Here is a 20,357-nt window from a genome sequence, read left to right as displayed (position 1 = left end):
CACACACACACACAAGTGACTGCCAATTGTTCACATAGATTTGTGCACTGCACCATACAGGATACACACACACACACACACACACACACACACACACACACACACACACACACACACACACACACACACACACACACACACACACACACACACACACACACACACAAGTGACTGCCCATTGTTCACATAGACTTGTGCACTGCACCATAAAGGAAACACACACACACAAATGCCCAGCCCTTCTTCTCTCTTTCTCTCTCTCTCTCTCTCTCCATCCCTCCTCCTCCTCCTCCTTCATCCTCTCTCTCTCTCCTCCTCCTTCACATTCTCTCCTCGCCTCCACCCAGCTGCATCCTCCGTCTCTCTCCTCTTCCTCCACTGTCAGCAACAATGACCAGCACATTATCAGGTAAGACATCGTGCTAACAGTTGAAATTGTGTGTGGGGGGGAGGGGCGGGCAGCATTGTTTTAAGTCTATTTGATGATGCAGAGGGCGAAGAGGGTCTGTGTGTATCTGTGTAATTGTCATGGCAACCGGGGTTTTCTTCTCTTATTGTTCAGGGGTTCTGATGTAGATGAGAGACCGTCCCCTAGTCCCATACCGACATGTAGACGCAGCCAGATCCTTCCAGAAACAGCAGCTTATTGATCATAAATTTGCAGTAATATGTCACCACAGCTGACCAGCTCACTGCTGCAGATCAAAAACACAAAATAAACTAAACACAGATTTACACTGAGACTGGCAATGAACCACACATTTTTACTATTCTGGGGACTTTTTACTGCAAGTAAAGGAGGACAAATCAAACATAAAAAAAAGAATACTGGGATAATCATCACAGTATCAATATCGATGTGCTGCTATTTTTAGTTCATCTTATGTTTAAGCCATTAAGTCAGATGTCACTTTAAAGTAAGGCACATAATCTTTAAAAGTAATCACGCCTTCTGTCACGTAGCACTCATATTTATTTATAGCTTTAAGATTGTAAAAGTGAATATACATTTTGTCTCTGGTGCACTGTATTATAAACTGATAACCACATTTTATACATTTGCATTCAAATGCGTACCTTTTAAAAACATGATATAGTATATTTTCATATATATCCGAGGCAATAACATTAGACAAGAGAGTAGCATCAACCAACTCAAAAGCCTTCTATAATCACCATAAGCACGGCAAATAATGAGGATGAGAATGAATTCACAACAAATGTGTAATAATCGCTTTCTTTTAGACATACTATAAGTGCTAACAATAAAACAAGACTCCTGATGCTGCACATACGTGCTAACGTGCCAAGTGCTAACAGGTTCACAATGACAATGCAAACATGCTGATGTTGAGCAGGTATAATGTTTACGATGTTCATCATCTTAGTTCAGCATGTTAGGATGCTAACATTAGTTTATCAGCACTAAATACAAAGATGAAGCTTACGGGAGTGTCACTGGTTTTGCAGGCATTTGGTATGACAAGTTGAACGTTTTTGGCGGTAGAATTAGAAAAGTCAGAGCATCACTGAAGATTTTAGGATACATTGAATAGACACTGAATGTTTGTAACATATTTTGGGGTCAATCCATTCAGTAAATGTTGAGAATCTTCACTGGACAATACATTTTTTATTTGTATGCAGCCAAAAAGAAATACGATGTGAGATACTTCAGTCTGGACCGAAGTGGTGGGTCGACCGACTAACATGCATTTAAACAGGACAGTATACATCCATATGTTATATTATCTATATTTACTGTATCCATAGAAACGGAATAGAGTAGAACGGACATTGGACTCTTTTTCTCTGGTCATTTAATTATTACAAAAGAAAATGGCGTTAGTTAGTTAGTTAGTTAGTTAGTTAGTTAGTTAGTTAGTTAGTTAGTTAGTTAGTTAGTACACACATCAATGCGGCCTTAAAGTGTTCAGCATTCAAGCACGGCGGAATTAGCAAGCTAGCTAATTAGCACTGTACGCTAGTTAGCCAGCTAGTTTGCAAATTTCACCATGCTTCAAAGCGACACTGGTTACAGAAAATGAGCTGAAAAAAGCTGTCACTCATTTTACGATAATAGTGTGTGGATGAAGCATGAAGTAGTTACATTTTTTATCATTAACTCTCGTCTCTGTGCTCTTTGACGTTACTACTACACTGCTGACTATTGGCTATTTGCTGACCATTATCTTTTTAAAATGTTCACAGCAGTTTTTTGTAACTTCTCATTGGCGTGCAGGTGTCATGCTTATGATCTCTGGAAAACATTTTTAACCTTGAGGGGTCATTGTCACAGGCCAACATCTTTATTAATTTGTTATTTTGCTAAATTTGACATAGTTCCACATATACAAGGATCAATCATGAAGCTAAGTGATATTCCCAATGTAAGCCTATAAAATCACTTTCAAATGGTGAGGTTATTCAGTTCTGGGTGTCCCACTTCCTATCATAACATTGATCATTGTGCTCCATGTGCTTCCTCATATTTGATATGAGAGGAGGGGGTCGTGCCAGTTGATTACAAATTTCCATCAATATCTCCATGCACCATCCTTCATCATTAGTTTATCCCTATAATTGCTCATCTTCTTGATTCCAAAAACAGACTCTATCGCCTCTTTTTAGGCCCTGAGTGGGCAGAGATCCTCGACGATGCAAATGCAAATATTCGACATATTGAGTGCCATTTTGAAAGTAGTTTCAAAGACGTCTATGACGCACCAGGCACAACTTTGTTTTCTTTGAATTTGGAGTCTTTTCCTTCGACCCCAAATCCTGAATAATAAATGAAACACTGCATGCTCTCCAACTCGTGAGCTTGTCAACGCCCTGCTCCCTGTCTCAACCGATGTCTCCCTTTGTGTACACACCTCGTGACCCTCTCTGATGCACACACACACACACACACACACACGCACGCACACGCACGCACACGCACACACACACACACACACACACACACACACACACACACACAGCTCATTACATGCTGCTGTTTAGCCTCCACAGAAAAGGAAGGAAAGAAAAGAAAAAAGGAAGAGGCAGGAATTTAGAGTTGATGTCGTGTTATGCCAGCCGCTTTCAGCAATAAACACATTAAATTATTACCATATCATAATACTACGCTGTGGTGTACAAGCCAGCCATTTTAAAGGATTCAGTGGAAGACTGATGAAATGATGTATGGTGCTCAATAGATCCAACTACTCTGACTCACTGTGCACAACACATCGGGGGAGTGTGAACACTTACCTACAGCAATATGCTCTGTAGCTGTCTTTTATTCATTCCCTCACCCCGCCCTAAAGCATACCCTGCTTTATGGTCTATTTGACTCTAAATGGACCATCATTTACTAAATGAACATCATGCTGTATTGAAGAAGACTTGAAACTAGAGATTGAGACCATAAACTCATGTTTACAATGTTTACTGAGATAATAAAGTAAAGTAGAGTCATTTTCTCATAAACTTCTATACCACCAGAGGAGTCGCCCCCTAATGGACAGTAGAGAGAATGCAAGCTTGGTTAGCGCTCATAACGTGTCATGACCCACATTGTTTTTGCGTAAGCATAGCGCCCCCCAGTTCCCTCTAAGGTTAACACCATTAGCTCCTCAGCACTGTGGAAGTTGTAGGCACTTTTAGCTGCTAGCCTATCTGCGTGTTGAGAGCTGTTCGGAGGCAATACCTCAATCATAGATATGCTCTGGATTCCGTACAGAGCTATAGGAAGAAGTTCTCACCTTCACACAACTTGCTAATCACTGCATTTAGTGGGTGTAGTATTTTTCTCAAAAGCAATTATATAACTGCTGTAAAATTATCCTTGCGATTTGCAGAACAATAATTAGGTGCAAAAAAACCAGTAATAGCCCCTATATGCTCTTAGAGCCCTGTGTGTATAATAAAGTACAGTATGTTGATATTATGGACTTATCTTATTTCTCAGCTAGACTGATATATATCCACTCACTCCTCCTCTGTTTGCCCATCTTCTTTTAATTGGTTATAAAAACTAAATGGCTTTGTCTTCAGTTGGATTTTAAAGGAGCAGATGGGCAATTACTGTGTATGACTTGTATGAAATGATAATATAATAAAGAATATAATGGAGTGCTGTGGCCACTTCCCCCAGACTCCGTGCAATAACTCTGTGGGCAGAAACGAATGCTAGCTGCATCAGATTTGGAGACATTATTTGATATGTATTGTGATGCTCTGTGTCTGTGGACAGAGGGAAAGCATAGGGAACCACGTGGTTGGGAAGCTGAGAGGGACTAATGGGTCCATCATGATGAACATCTCAATAATAGATGACCTCGTGGTAAATGCACGGATCCCACTCTTCCTCCTCCTGTCATGTCAGTGAAACCTGACACGTCAAACTAATGTTCCTGTTTCTAGGAGGGAGGACCCTCACAACATCACATCATGACTCAACTGTTTAGAGAAGGCTCTCTAAACGTGGCCTGCAACTGGACAACTCAAGGTTCCCTCAACATAAACACCTCTCAGTGGGAAAACATCAATCGTATGTAGCCCTCTGGAATAGCAGTAACTGAGGATTACTCAGCACTTTGAACACTGTGGATGCTTTTTCTATCACGCAGACAGAGTGCAGTACAATACACAGGAAGTAAATGAACTGTTCTAACCTATGGGGACCTGCCTCTCTGAACAGCAGAGGGCGTGTTTCAACATCTAATGTGGCCATCTGGCCTGGGTCAATATTTATATGTGTAATGTCAGTTTACTGTGAGGAGTTTGGGTTATCTAGCCTACCCACATTGATGTACGTGAAGTGGACAAAATTACAGAACATTTAAAACTGAATGAGTTGTGTGTTAATTAAGTTGGTTTTAAATTAAACACAAATTTGATCTAATAATCAAATTATATATTGGGGACCCCTCTGGAGTCCCCTTCATGACCAGTGGGATTGGACCCTTACAATTATATTGAGAAACACTGACCTGTTATATGTAAATACAGGTGTTTCTGCTTGTATTCACTTTACACTGCGTTACTGTCACCTTGGCAACGCCCACTGGCTGGCTTTTTTAAGGCTTATCAGCACATAATTGCAACACATGCTGCATCTTAACCACACACACACACACACACACACACACACACACACACACACACACACACACACACACACACACACACACACACACACACACACACACACACACACACACATACAAACACACACACACACACACAGACACACAGGAAGTATTCATGTGGGACTGGTTTGTTTTGCAGACATGGTGCAGGTGCAAAGAGGGACAAGGACAAATCTCTTACTGGGTCACTTGAGGACAAGCATCTGTAAAAAAGGATTAGAAATACTTAAGCAATATCTAAATTTAAACTTTAATGCTTTAACTAATTAATATGACTGTACTGTGCTGGAACATATCAATGCTGATGTAAATATTGACTTACCAAATTTACTTGAAACTTGAAACTAAGCTATCAGCACATTGTAAAAAACACTGATGCAAAGAAATTTGTTCTTATGTGGAACATAGAGAATCTGTGCCATGTGTCTTTCCCCATAAGGAAAAGCACTGAAAAGGGACAGTGTGTGTGGCTTTTGGTGGCAGGACTGTAGTAATGCTGTCGCTTCAGGCAGCGTATAAATGTGCAAGGCTCCCTCTAGAGCCAGTGCTTGGTTTGTCCATTTTGGGCTACCGTAGAAACATAGCGGTGCAACATGGTGGAGTCCTTGAAGAGAACCTGCTTCCTATGTACTGTAATTAGGAAGGGCTCATTTTGAGCTAATGAAAACAGTGATTCTTACTTTCAGGTTAATATATACCAATGAAAACATAGTTATGAATATTATAATCCATTTATGGCTTCGGTCCAGCATCATTCTCTGTTGCACCCAAAGGTATGACATCACATAGGCTATTATATTTTTTCATCTATTATATTTGTGACTGTCGCGTCCTCTTAACCACCTTCAATATAAAATGTTCATGGTCCTAATCATTCCCTCTACTGCACTGTGGATCAGTGCTATGTAAGTTCTGACCCCCATGTTGGCAGCTGTAATATTAATATTTGGTTTCTGGCCCTCTAATACCATTTGAAGATGAAACAATTGACCGCTCCTCTAATGGAGACTAGCCAATCATAGCTTAGCATGGTCAGCTGTGTCAAGGGTCTCTCCTCCATTGACTCTCATCAATGGTTTCAGAGGCTGGTTTAGTGGATTTGGATCTCGTCATGGTTAAACGTTGTGTAATAGTGAGACTGGTTACCCTTAGAGTTTGGAAGGAGATAAACGTTTCTAAAACATTATTTTTCTTCCTAAAAACCTGTGGCCACATCATTAACTAGCTTTAGCACTTCTATGCTATGCTAGCTACTGAAGGTATACACATGCTGCTTTAGCTTTTTAATGTTTGTAACAGTGAATAAAGACCTACTCAGCTTAACAGGAACACTGTTGCTCCTTCAATTCATTATCTTCAGTCTCAATCACCAGGTGACGTGGTGGATCACTGTTACACTGTGATCTCTAGCTTTAGCTTCTATCTTTATCTTTTAAACCTTTTTTCACTGCTGAACCAGTTAGACATCCTAGATGTAGAGCATATTGACCCTTCTTTCTGCTTCTCTCTGAAATCGCTTTTTTAAAATAATATTTCATCAGTGAGTGCAGTTAGTGACAGTGTGGGCTTAGCCATGGATCAATTAATATTTAAAGACATAACCTCTTTCAAAATACACTGTCAATCACCAGATGGAATATCACTATATAATCTAATTTATAACAACGTATGCTTTCCTGCTTGTTTCGTAGGTGACATTCATTCGTTTGAGCTTGTTGACCTGTCTCTGAGCATATGAATGTGATGGTTGGTGCTCCATGCAGAAACCATTGGAAGCCTTTTTTCCTTTTTGACAGTTTACAGTAAACAAGTTGGACCTGATGCCATCATCGTGGCTGCTGATAATGTCAAGGAAATTCATTTTAACGTTCCACAGCCCTGGAAACTACAGGAACATGTCATACTTTTGATTAGTTCATGCAATGAATTCCTTGCAGAATAAGATACTAAGCATGCTTTACATTGTTGCGTTAGCCTACTGTCTACACCTGTAAAACATATTCTCAGATGTGTTGCCATTGAACTCTGAAATTACCTCATATTGAGTCCAGGTGCTCAGTGACTTGGGGGCCATCTGGAAAAAAAGATTATCCAAGAGGATTGTTGTGCCAGAAAGTGATTTTGAAGTACGCGTTAATAATTTAGAATCTTTTCTAAAAATAACAACTTTTTAAGAAATGCATTCCAGTCACGCAATGAAAAACCCCCAGACATCAAAACTGATGGTTCCACTTTGCACTTGGCTTCTGTTACTTTGTGAGTGGCCTCAAACGGCAGGGGGAAGTAGCTGCTATCATTTTGACTATTTCAATACCAGAAGAGGTCATGTGTGATGATGTCAGATGTATGACTAAGTACCATTCTGACTTTCTACTTTGAATGGAGCAAAACATAGACCACTGAACACACACATGAGTATAATGAATTCAAGGAGAATCGAGTAAAAGCCATACAAGTGTTATGCAGAAATGCAGTCACAAATGCGTTGCCAACCTCAATTCTGAAGGTCAAGGATAATTTAACCTGTCTGGATGTACAGAGATAGGAAGGTAATTTAGGTAATTTCTCCACCAAGCCACAATTGTAAAACTAAGTCATAAACAATAAGCCTAATACCTAATCAGAGGTCAGGATTCACATGCTCCAGGTCATAGGCTGAACAATCAGTAAGTCAGGTGCCTCTGGACATGTCTGAGGCCCCAGGCTCTGCTCTATCTACTCTGTGAATGTGATGATTTAGATGCTGAAATCTTGTTCGCCTTGTGCACTGTGTCCTTGATACAGAAACACAATCCATAGCCTTGGAGTCGCTCAGCTCCTAGAGGGGAGTTGTGCACTCTTGCTTCTCTGTGCTCCATGGAAGGTTAAGACCTGATGCACTAAATTTGTTTATGACTGGGGCGCCAACTTGTCTCGTAGCTATCTGACCCACAACCGACCCCAAGTTACAGTTTTCTATTTACAGTTTGGCAGCAACTATACGATTGGCTTAGGGAGACTCTGATTGTTTTCACTAGGAGTGAACGCCCATAGTCAGCTGAGTGCGATTGGGCGCACTGACTGAACTTCCGCTAAGCTAAAATTATGAATCAAACTCTTAAGCAGCAGTATCATAGGATGTGTCTGTGTTTAATATTTTAAATACATTGTCTCCTTCACTTTACTGAAAGATGTAGGGACACTTTGTCGACCGTGAACAAGAAAACTGAAATATGATGTAACACTTGCCAACACAGAACATAAAGTTAACAAGACAGACTTGTCACTCTGGTTGCACTACACTGCCTGAAGCCATGCTGGCATGTGGCATGTGTGCAACCCTAAATTATAATTGATATATAAATGAACCAACAATTTTGGAAGAATTGAAACTCAACACATGGTTATAAAATCTTACTTCGTCATTTCATAACAGAATTTTATCAGGTATGATTTTTATTTTAATTTTAATTTTAAAAAAGCAAAAAAAAATCAAAAGCCTATTTTGTTTTTCATAAACCTATCATTGGTTTTGTTGCCTAAACCTAGCGTTGGTTTTGTTGCCTAAACCTAGCGTTGGTTTTGTTACTTAAACCTAGCATTCGTTTTGTTGCCTAAACCTATCCTTTTGTTGCTTAAACCTAGCATTGGTTATGTTGCCTAAACCTAGCATTAGCTATGTTGCCTAAACCTAGCGTTGGTTATGTTGCCTAAACCTAGCGTTTGTTTTGTTACCTAAACCTAGCGTTGGTTATGTTGCCTAAACCTAGCTTTGGTTATGTTGCCTAAATCTAGCGTTGGTTTTGTTACCTAAGCCTAGCGTTGGTTATGTTGCCAGAACCTAGTGTCGGTTTTGTTGCCTAAACCTAGCATTTGTTATGTTGCCTAAACCTAGCATTTGTTATGTTGCCTAAACCTAGCGTCGGTTTTGTTACCTAAACTGTATGTAGTTTTTTTAAGCCCAACCATGATGATTTTACAAAACCTAACAAAGTGGTTCTGTAGTCTTGACCTACCTTTCATTTTTAACGTAATGCTTACCCCAAAAAAGTATTTCCAAATGCAATGAAAAATACACAGTTTGTGTCGCAATACAATAATCCAATGGATTGCATTTAGTGACTATTTCATGAAATTCCGTGAGACTGTGTTGGCTCTTCAATCACCTCTTCACTGCTTTAGCTCTTTGCTCTCCAATATGCACCAATACGTTTAGTTGTATAGGAATGTAATTCTGATGGAGACAGAGTTGGTCAATGTCTTAAAAACAAGGCTGTTGACCCTGGAACAAGAAAAAAAATACCTTCCTAGAGATATGACATTCTCCAGACATTTTTTTTAGGATTGTCTGGTGCAAACAGCTTGTACCATGCAAGACCATATTGGATAAGTGAAGTGTAAAGGTTTGATCTGACTCCAGCACAGAATTAGCCAATAATATCTGACCACAAACACACAGCTGTCACGAGTTTCCAAGGTTTCTACTTCAACAGAGTTCCCATTGTTAAGGCAGTTTAAAGGACACAATACAGCATGCTATCTGGAAAGAGAGACAGCTCATAAAAAGGCTATGTGGAATAACCTGTAGGGCAATCTAACATGCAAATCATTCAGTGACATGTACATTTGTACAGAATACACAGTGTACTGACACGTTGCGTTTTCTTATTTAAAGTGTACGTCTGTATGCTCAGACATTGTCAGTAGACATCTTTCTGTCGACCTGATGGTATGAGTGAGGTGCATGCAGTATTTGTGTCTAAGACTGGGGCTGGCTGAACACAGCGGTCACAACATGTCCTTCCTTTAAAAAAAAATCTATCCTCTTGTTTAAGCCTTCCATGTGAGCTCACCATACCTCATGAACTGAGAAGGATGAATACTGAATTTGTCCCACTCTAGCAGGTGCAACGAAGTTAACAGAGATTAAATAAAATGTCAATCAAATCTATCTCCCCCACACAGTCCTGAGGTGTAATATATAAAATCACCAGTGTGGGTTTATGTATGTTTTTTATGTTTGGTAGGACACTTCGTTGTGTAATCTAGCTTGAATTAGGGGGGAGCCAGGATAAAAGAGGTGCCAGTTAGTACCCAAGAGGTTTCAGGACATTGATATTAGATAGAGCAATGTGGAGAAACCTACAATTTAAACCTGTCCAAACCAGAACAGGGACTAGCTTTCTCTATACACAACAAGGGTTTTGTGTTGTTTAAAGGCACCGATTTCAATCGTTTCTTGTTGTTTTTATGTGTTATATTATATTACTAGCGCAGCAAACCAAATTCCTCAACGAAGTAACTCAAGTTTTATTTTGCCCCACTAAGTTGATAGATTTTTTCATGTGTTTCATTTGGTCTTTTATCTCTCTGTTACAGCCTACACAGAGAAGATCAAGGAGATGTCCATGCTGTCTCTGATTTGCTCCTGCTTCTACACACAGCCACATCCCAACAGCCTCTATCAGTATGGAGGTCAGTCTGTCTATCTGTCTGTCTGTCTCTCTATCTGTCTGCCTTTATATTTGTCTGTCTGTCTGTCTGTCTGTCTGTCTGTCTGTCTGTCTGTCTGTCTATTTGTCTGTCTATCTGTTTGTTTGTCTGTCTGTCTGTCTGTTTATCTGTATGCCTGTCTGTCTTTCTGTCTGCATCTATTTGGTTTACCAGCAAACTACTCTTAGGTCAACAATGCCTTTAATCTTAAACTGCTCTCAAAAACTAAACTTCAAATACTGAATCAAGTTCAGCAGAGGGTTAAAAAGGCAAAATTGTTGCCAACGCAACAGAAGATATGCCACCCACCCCGAATAGTTTCTCTGCCAAGGTCAGTGACAAATAGAACGGCCTTCTGATGAGCTTGTGGTTGTTGGAACTAGCTCATGCTAACAGTAAAGCCAATCTGTAAATTAGGCCATACCTATAAAGTGCAGTGAAAGAGCAAAACACAAGATTATGATATGTATAGACTTGTCTATGTAGCAGTTAGTTCAGGAAAAGAGAAAAAGATATTGGACAAATACACAGCAGGTTTCTGTGAGAGAACACAGAACAAAATGTATTTTTTAGTGATTGAAGGTCAACATGTATTTGCTCTTCTGCACTTTTTACAGCATGTGTTGACTTTAGGCCATGTTGCTGCCACTCTTATCAACTGTATCTCGCAAATTGTCTCTTTAAGTGACAAGAAGAGGGACACTCTTCACCCCATGTGTTTACATGTGTACTACCAACCATGTTCACAGCTCCTTTCAGTTAACAGCTCTCTCCTTTGCCACATAAACAGCTTACTCTCTCTGTGTTTTACTGTTGCTTTGTCAGACCTGGAGGTCAAGGGCCTGAACAAGCGAGCATCAGGCCAGTCATTTGAGGTTATCCTGAAGGATCAAGACCAGTCCGGGGACAAAAGCCAGCATCAGCCGCTGCCCTCCCCCCCGAGGAGGGAGGCTTCCCTGGAGGAGCTCCAGAGGAGGCTGGAGGCTGCTGAGGAGAGGAGGAAGGTAGGCAGACATGTGACTGCAGCATGGCCCCTTCATTAAGTGTCCCTGCTGATCCTGTTGGTGATTCATCTGCATTGAGCCAGAGTAGGCTAATTTACCCCCTTTCATTTAATTGTTTTCCCACCCAACAGATTCTATAATAGCCCTGATAGATTTAACTGAAGTCTTGTCATTCTTAAGATTTAAAAAAGTAATTAAAAAATAAAATAATAAATATATAAATAATATATAAATAAATATAGTTAAATGAATAGAAAAAAAGTTATTTTATCTTCTAAACTGTTTTCAATCTGTTGAAATTAAATCTGGTTCAGCCAAAATTTGAGTGAAACCCACATAGGTGTTTCCTCCTCCGGCAAGGAGCAGAGCTTCACCTCGGATTCCCCGCTGTAGGGAAGAGAGGCACGGGAGAACCAGAACCAGAACCAGGACTGACCCTGCTGCAGTAAAATGAGAGGTTCTCTAAAGGGACAAAATGGCATTTATACACATTAAAATAGTCTTTAATAGTCTTATTAACAACAGCTTATTATTAAACTGGTTATTATTATTATGTCTATGATACTATCAGCACAGCACTCCATAATCATAGTATAAAAATAGTAATGCTATGAAAACTTGAAATCTTTTTTTAGTTTTCTTTATAGATACGTGTTTATTTGCATCTTTACTACAAAGACCACTGGCTTTACTGTCTTACTTTTGACTGACGATACATTTTGAGGAGAATATGACATATTTATTGTTATTTAACACAATTTAACATCTAATTTCTTCACTTATCTGAAAAAACAGAGAGATAAATTGCTCAGAGAGACTTCAGTAAGAACATCAACCTGAATATAGCCTGAATATAGCATGTAACTCCCAAAGTCACTAACGCTGGCAGTTACATCCACATAAAATCCAATATTAACACTGGCATGACTGATTCAACTAATTTAAAAGGAGATTGTTTATATCTGGTTTCATTTGTTAACAAAACATTTGTATGATACTAGTACCGTTCCTGTGCGGGCCAATTGCTTGGCAACAACTATCAGCTTTGTAAAGATTTAGTGTAGTAATGTCTACCTGAGCAGATGAAGTCACGCTTCCTCTGTGTGGGTTGTTATCAGAGCTTTCTCTGTGCTTTGTTTCAAAGAAGGGCCGGCGGCGCGTACTTTTAGTGCATGTTACGCCGATAACGCCGTCCCAATCGACGGCGTGGTCGCGGAAGCATAGCTCCCAACCTCCGGTTCGCCCTCAGGTAAACAATGTTAGCTCTGTCAGCACTGCTGCCATTGTTTAATCTGTTAGCACCCTTAGCACGGTTAACTGCAACCGCAGCTCAGCCATGAGGCGATAAATATGCTCAAAATTCCGTATTATCCACCCTTAACTTTTCATTCTCAGTCCCTGTGACCATTATGTGGAGAAAATAAGGGTTAAGGGTCCAAATGGAACGGTAAAGTTAATCAGGGATCTATTTGTGTTGCTCAAAACATCTTTAACAGAGTTCACACTCTTAGGAATGTCGTATAAATGCATGCAGTGGCCTTCAGAGCCTATTGTGCAGTCGTGTTACCATCATTGTGAATACCAAAGCACCACACCTTGTGTCCAAGCAATTAAAGGATTAAATTCCTTTGGTTGTTGTAAGGTTGTATCAACCTTTGACTTCAAGCCCGGATAAGAGAGGATGAATGTTGGGTCCTCCCAAATAATGTGTTAAGAAAGAGCTTCAGTCATCCCTGGTCTTTCTCAATTCATGAGTAAGCCAAATTTTAAAACAACACTGTGCTGGTATGCAGCTCCTTTAAAAGTCAGTTCTGGTAGAAAATGATGCTAAACAGGTATGCTGAAAGTGCAGTAGTTGGCAAGGTTACTGTACAATAAAGTAGTTCCATGCGCTGTAAATACTTTTATATAAGTGCCAGACAGGCCACCGCCTCTCCACCTCAAAGCAAAGGTCAACAACAATATGTGTTTATGAAACAACTCTAACCCTGTTCTAAAGGGACAAACACTGGCACTGGCACTTATATAAAAGTATTTCCAGCTTGTCTGTCTTTAAGCTCCGAGCTTTCCCAGTGTTGTACTGGGAGATCCCCTTAGTCTGATTATTGGAGGTCAACATAAATCAAGTTTGGAGTAAATACGATTTTTCAGCAGCAGGTACAAATACAAGAAACAATGGAAAGCAGGTTCAACGACCTGGATCAAGGGAGTCGAAAAAACAGGTTAACACAATTAATAGGGTGTGCAAGACAACAGTTATGCAACAAATGGTACCTACCTATTTAAAGCGTCCCTAAGTGACACTGAACAGTTTGTGCTGGAACAAGTAGTACAAATAAAACCTGTTTGCAGCACGTAACGCAATTTAAATTGACTTTGTGGAATTTTGTTTTCTTGGGGCCTCTTAACCTAACTAAGTAGTTTCCTGCGAAGACGGAACTTTATTTTGAAAAGACTGCATGTAATAAGCAGAAAATGACACATGTTGCTGGACTTTTGTAGGAAGTCGCACGAAAAATGAAAAACGTTTTCATAAGGTATCATACAAACCATTGTATGAGTATACGTTGCTGTGGTAGTGACCTGTCCATCAAAAGGTAGCCCCGCCCTAAATCATACCCTGCTTTATGGTCTATTTGACTCTAAATGGACCATAATTTACTAAATGAACATCATGCTGTATTGAAGAAGACTAGAGATTGAGACCATAAACTCATGTTTACAATGTTTACTGAGGGAATAAATCAAGTGAAATTAATGTAATTTCCATTAAATATCCCAGTATTAAACGTCTGTTTCCGAATTAAAAGAAAAAACTGTGGTTGCGTCTCCAGTCTGATTTTGAGTGCAGAGCAGACAGGTATCCTACGTGGTTTGTTAATATGATGTAACAGAAGTGCAAAGTAACAGATTCAGTGTGGTTAATGTGGGGAATATTGGATGTTCTCACTGGGAAATAAATTGAGCATAGTTTTATACTATACTCGTGGCGTTAAAGGATATAAATAAAATATGTCCTTTGGGGAATATATTTTAGTCAAACAGTTAACCCGTTTACGTCACACCTTGACTTCTGATGGACGCCGGGCCATTGCGACCTGTCCAGAGCATTGTTTCTCCCATGATTTACCTTACAGGCTCCTCTAGTTCCATGCATCCTGTTTTTCATGCGAGCTCTGCTCTACTCCCACACCTGCTCATCGACAGAGTTGCTTGTGCAGGGATGTCTAACATTACTAATGATTGGCTTGCAGTGTTAGCTTCCCATAGCATATCTTATTTCAATCAGGAGAGACAAGTCAGATGAAGGAAAGATAATTGGTTAATAATAACAGATGTGATGATAAAGAGTCTTTGGCACTTGGACTCTACAGGGAGATTTATAATTGAGGGGTGTCTGCCCTTAGAAGCAGCAAGATAAATCCCTTCATGGAGTCCAGACACTGGTGGTGGTGGTGGATGATGAGGCTGATAGAATGATGAGTTGATGAAGCAGATGAATCTGCAAAGATTGGGTGGAGATGGGGAGGTGGAGGTGCGCGTAGCAGCAGCATGAACGTACTGAAGGTAGAGAGACAGTCATATTTAAAACAGACAGCAGCAAGATGATAGGCTAACGACGTAACTGTGTCGCTGTGCTATTGGATAGAAGAGATCAGCTGATCAGAACAGCTAATGTCATGATTGACAGCCCCGAACAATAACAGGATGTCAGGATGACAGGCATACATATCTGTATGCCTGTCTGTCTTTCCATCTGCATCTATTTGGTTTACCAGCAAACTACTCTGCCTTTAATCTTAAGCTGCTCTCAAAAACTAAACTTCAAATACTGAATCAAGTTCAGCAGATGGTTAAAAAGGCAAAATTGTTGCCAACGCAACAGAAGATATGCCACCCACCCCGAATAGTTTCTCTGCCAAGGTCAGTGACAAATAGAACGGCCTTCTGATGAGCTTGTGGTTGTTGGAACTAGCTCATGCTAACAGTAAAGCTAAAGTGCTAAAGATTCATAAGGCCATGTAAATGAATGTTAGCTGACAACATGTAGAACATTGGCCCAGAACATGCATAAGTGTTTTACATACGAGAACTAAATAAAGAACAAAATGTAGAACAACGTAGTTGTGATTAAAGTAATACAAGAATAAAAGTGAATTACAGTGACTTGACCCAACAACGCGCATTTTCTTCTCCAACAACAGCGTCTGATGTTATAACCGGACGCTCGCTTGCTGTGAGGACACAGTAAAGGACGTTGAACTTTGGGCCCCCGACAGCTTCTTGGCCCCTGTGCAGCTGCACCGGTGCCCCTGTCGATATTTATGTCATTGCCCATTTGTTTTTCTCCAAACCAAACGGGAAGCTAAAAACAGATCCCTGCCAGGACGTGTCTGCAACAACCACTGCTGTAATATTTGATTTAATGATTACACGTTTAACCCTGCTTCTAGACCACAAGCTTATCAGGCTTGTTTTTCACTCGTACGTAGATACGCTGTCATTTTAATCTATGCAGCTGTCTGCAGTAAACTGTGTAACACTTCAGGTTGACTGTTTAACGTCTCCTCTGAAGAGAAACTGACAGTTCTGCTGTGGGTTTAGTCCCATTAGCTGCTAGCTCTGTTGGCTGTATTAGCCCATTTAGCTGTTAGCTAGGTTTAGTTTGTCATTTGCTAAGCCCTTCATTCAAACTCAACAGAAACACAAAATACAACTCACCAAAACATTTTTGGGTTAGTCTTTCAACTGTTCCATCAATTGGCGACTCTAATTCGGTCAAAATAAACCCTTAATTCACTGATTTAGCTCTACATGCTGTTTTCACCACTGTCTCGCTCTCTGCCCACTGAGCAGCAGCTGAGCAACTCTGGTTCTCGAGGCAGACCAAATAAATTGATTAAATAAATAACAAATATTGCCTAAAAAATCTGGCAAAACACCCAATGACCGGCTAACAGCTAACTAGCTGCCCTCCTACTGACCCGGAGCAGAAATGTCTTAGTCAGCGCTCAGCCCTGTTTCAAACAATCACTGCTGAATTGTTTGATTGAAGGGTCCAAAAGACAGTCCAAACGATCAATTTTTGATCATATGCAACCTGTTAAGAGCAGTGAGAAGTCAGCAATAAAATCGCCAATAAAATATGGTGTCAATAAACTGATTACATAATCTCCTGGTAGAGATGACAATAAAGTGATTTATAGAGAAGATTAGAGGGAGTCACTGAGAGGCTGTGTTGAAACTTCAGTGGGTGGCAAGTTTTTATGAGCCTTTAATTGATTTTAGAAATGTAAGAGTCATCAAGTCAATTGTTTCATGGATATTTTGTGCTAGAGAGCAGTAAACGTCTTATTGTCTTATCGCATTACATTGTCTGCCCCACCCCCCCATGATCTGTATCTCCCATGCTGCTGTAGTCCCAGGAGGCCCTGTTGCTGAAGCAGCTGGCGGAGAAAAGGGAACACGAGCAGGAGGTTCTCCACAAGGCACGCGAGGAGAACAACATCTTTAGCAAGAAGACGGAGGAGAAGCTCACCCAAAAGATGGAGGTCAACAAGGAGAACCGGGAGGCCCACCTCAATGCCCTCAAACAACGGCTCCGTGAAAAAGCAAGTCTTCCCATTCTGTGATAATTTGTTACTGTGGGCAGGAAAAATATGCAACCCTCAAAATTTGGAGCAGCACAAATCGGACACAATCCCCGTTTTAACTGTACAAATTGGTGTTCATAATATAAAGCAATTCATTTTACTGGTACTGTTAACCCTTCAATTAATACAAATCGTTTGAAATCACACACAAATGGACCACTGGGGCACCGAAAGGCCTTCAACAGCTACTCTGTTTAGAAATACACCAGAGGAGCAATTATAGCTACACCTCCAATACCCCTGAAGTCAGTGGCTGTTTTCTTCCATATTATGGGAAATGTGCACATACAGGAACTTTTCTCTTTTAATCAGTGTGAATCTCTTGTGTGTGGCTACTCAGTTTGACTCTAGCGCAGGAAAGGCCGACTCTCATGAATTAAATGAAAACAGAAAGAGAAAACAGAAACAATAACAGAAAGAAAAACAAAAACTTGGTTTGATATAATGAAAGGCTCACAGATTGAATGTCATGTTAATGTCTCATTTTTATGAGTACATAATAAATCTTTCATCCAACCCTGCACCTTTTACTGTACATCGCACTATAGGATGTCAAAATAGTGTCTCCTACACTGACTCTGTCCTCAATGGCAGATTATATCTCACTTCTTATGAAATGGCATTTTATTAACACATTTTTTTCCCCCTGGGTTCCTGAAATTTTGTGACTTCAGCACCTTGTCTTAAAATACAAGATCTGCTGAAGTCACAACATTTCAGGAACCCAGGGGGGGGGAAAAACGTGTTAGTAAAAAGCCATGAACACCCTGAATGATCACAATAGATTAGTAAAAACTGTTTTAATACATTTTTAAATCAGCACCGTTGATCTAACTTAGTGACTTTAAAACCCCTTTTCCACCAAAATTAGCACGTATATGCAGGTTATGATACACGGGAAAACCTCTTCTCCATTGCTGGTCACGGATGTATACGTATGAATATGCCTTGCTGTTGTTCTTTTTCTGGTTAGTCACATTGGACGTCATGAACTTGCCGGAAACAGGGTTAGTAAACAGAGAAAATGTTACGGTGGTGATTTCTTTTTTTTATATCTGTTACTTATTCAGTCTCTCTTTTAGACCAGCGTTGGTGATTGTTGTAACAGTGGAAAGAGTAACGAACACGGCTTTCATTAGTTTTATCTTGTTTCTGTCTGAGTTTGACTGAAGTCAATCAGCGAGGTAAAATTAAGGTTTCGGTCAATGGAGTCTTGTGGCTCTGAGGATCTAACATGGTAAAAGAAGGGTTTATTTTGACTAAACCAGAGTTGTTTTTGTTAGAACAGTGGAAGGACTATCCAAGACAGTTTTGAGGAGTTTTATTCTGTTTCTGTTTAAAAGAAGCGTGTTTTATGACACTGAGGTCAAATTACAGTTTCTGGCAATGTAGTCTGGTGGCTTTGAGCAGAGAATAATTGTATGTTTTGTACTTTAATTAAATCACACATAGCACCGCATCAGAAAAGGGGCGGAAATTAGCATGTCAACCTGGGTGTCATATTTCCAACGCCACTGATTAGAGCTGAAGTGGATAAAAACAACACAGTTCAGTTTCAGTTCAGTTTATTTTGTATAGCCCAGAATCACAAATTACAAATTTGCCTCAGAGGGCTTTACAATCTGTGCACATGCGACATCCTCTGTCCAACACAGATGTTAGTCCATTTTTTTGTCCTGGACAAAATCATTTTTAAAGTTTCCACTTGTGTAGCTTCAAAGTAGCCATAGAATACAGCATATGATGTAAGTATTACTGGTTATGGACAAGAGTGATTGACTACTGAATGACAACAGACACAGGGGTGGTGGATGAGAGCAGGTGCTGTATATTGTTGGGGGGATATATAGTGCATACCTTAATCGTGACATTTTACTCAACCACAGTCACCTCAGAGATGCTTAACATTACAAATTACACACTACATACACTTCTGGTCAGGCTTTAACAGAAAACAAATCTCTGAATGCAAAAGGGATCTGCTATATGGACTGCAATGACTGAAAAGCAGGTTGAACAGGCTGCCTGAGACACAACCTTATTTTTGGAGTGCGTTTCTGGAAAATTTCAACATCTCGACCGTGTTTCCGCTTCTAACTTAAAAAAAATGCTGTTGCTCAATCTTAAGTTTCATTTTCCACAGAAGTCCCACCTCAGTCATTAAGTTTCATTTTACTTCTTGTGAATGTGAAAGTTTATCACTTTATTTTACAGGAAGTCCACGCCGCGGATGTGCGCAGGAACAAGGAACTCCAGGCAGACCTCTCGGGCTGAAGACGCTCTCTACGCTCTGGCTGTGGATGTTACTTTTGAAACTCTTCCGTGTGTCAAAGTGTTCCTAGTCGTGCAGTATTCACCAATATCATCCCACAGTGCACCTTTCAGGACTCAAACTAGTTATTCAGCACCAAATAATGTCTGTTTCATTTTTAGGTAAACCACACACATTTGGAAGTCAGGTACATATTCTTATATTGCCAAGTACAGCTAAAATAAAGTCCAATCCTGAGCCGAATAAAATCTGTGTCATGTTTATATATCTATTAAAATATGGCTGACTAACGATGACTAGTCTGATAAATTTGATAAGTTTACAATGAGTATGTGATGATTCCTGAGCCTCTTTAGGGCCCTGGTGTGATTTGTTTCAGGATCCCCCTCTACTCCTGAATTAACTTTGACATTTCTCCCCATGCGTGTGCGTTGAAAGATCGTTCAGCCCAAAAAAGACCTGCAGCCATGGAGCAGCATAAACTCTAAATCAACATTATAAGTGGTGACAAAAAACAGCTCTGGGTATTAACAGTAGCAATGTTTGCTGTTTACGTTTTTTATGATCATTTTGATGGGGTGGCTTCAGAGGGAGGCCTGTAGAGATGGGCTGTCAGTGTTGTCGACTTGGCCCCTTTCTCACTAGATTTAGCGTGTTTTGGAGCTAGCCCTTTTAGCTACTTTCGTTTGAAAGAGTTTGCTAAACTGGGTTTTTTTATTGGATAATTTAAAAAATCTAGCATACAAGTTTCTCACCAACCTGTAAACTTTTTAACAGGACGTTCTCAGTAATAACAGCAAACAGAGATATAGAG

General features: G+C 40.1%; 1 protein-coding gene across 1 annotated transcript; it reads left to right on the top strand.

The window, feature by feature from the left end:
- Positions 1–391: 391 nt before the first annotated feature.
- Positions 392–19,781, top strand: stmn3 (stathmin-like 3). The gene is made up of 5 exons (XM_054616247.1): positions 392–409; positions 10,500–10,595; positions 11,439–11,617; positions 17,038–17,229; positions 19,486–19,781. Exons 2-5 carry the CDS (start codon positions 10,523–10,525, stop codon positions 19,543–19,545), a joined length of 504 nt encoding a protein of 167 aa, XP_054472222.1. The 5' UTR covers positions 392–409; positions 10,500–10,522; the 3' UTR covers positions 19,546–19,781.
- Positions 19,782–20,357: the final 576 nt, after the last annotated feature.

Source organism: Anoplopoma fimbria, chromosome 17, assembly GCF_027596085.1.
Source record: "Anoplopoma fimbria isolate UVic2021 breed Golden Eagle Sablefish chromosome 17, Afim_UVic_2022, whole genome shotgun sequence".
In the NCBI taxonomy this organism is placed as follows: Eukaryota; Metazoa; Chordata; class Actinopteri; order Perciformes; family Anoplopomatidae; genus Anoplopoma; species Anoplopoma fimbria.
This window is presented reverse-complemented; position numbering and strand designations above follow the sequence as displayed.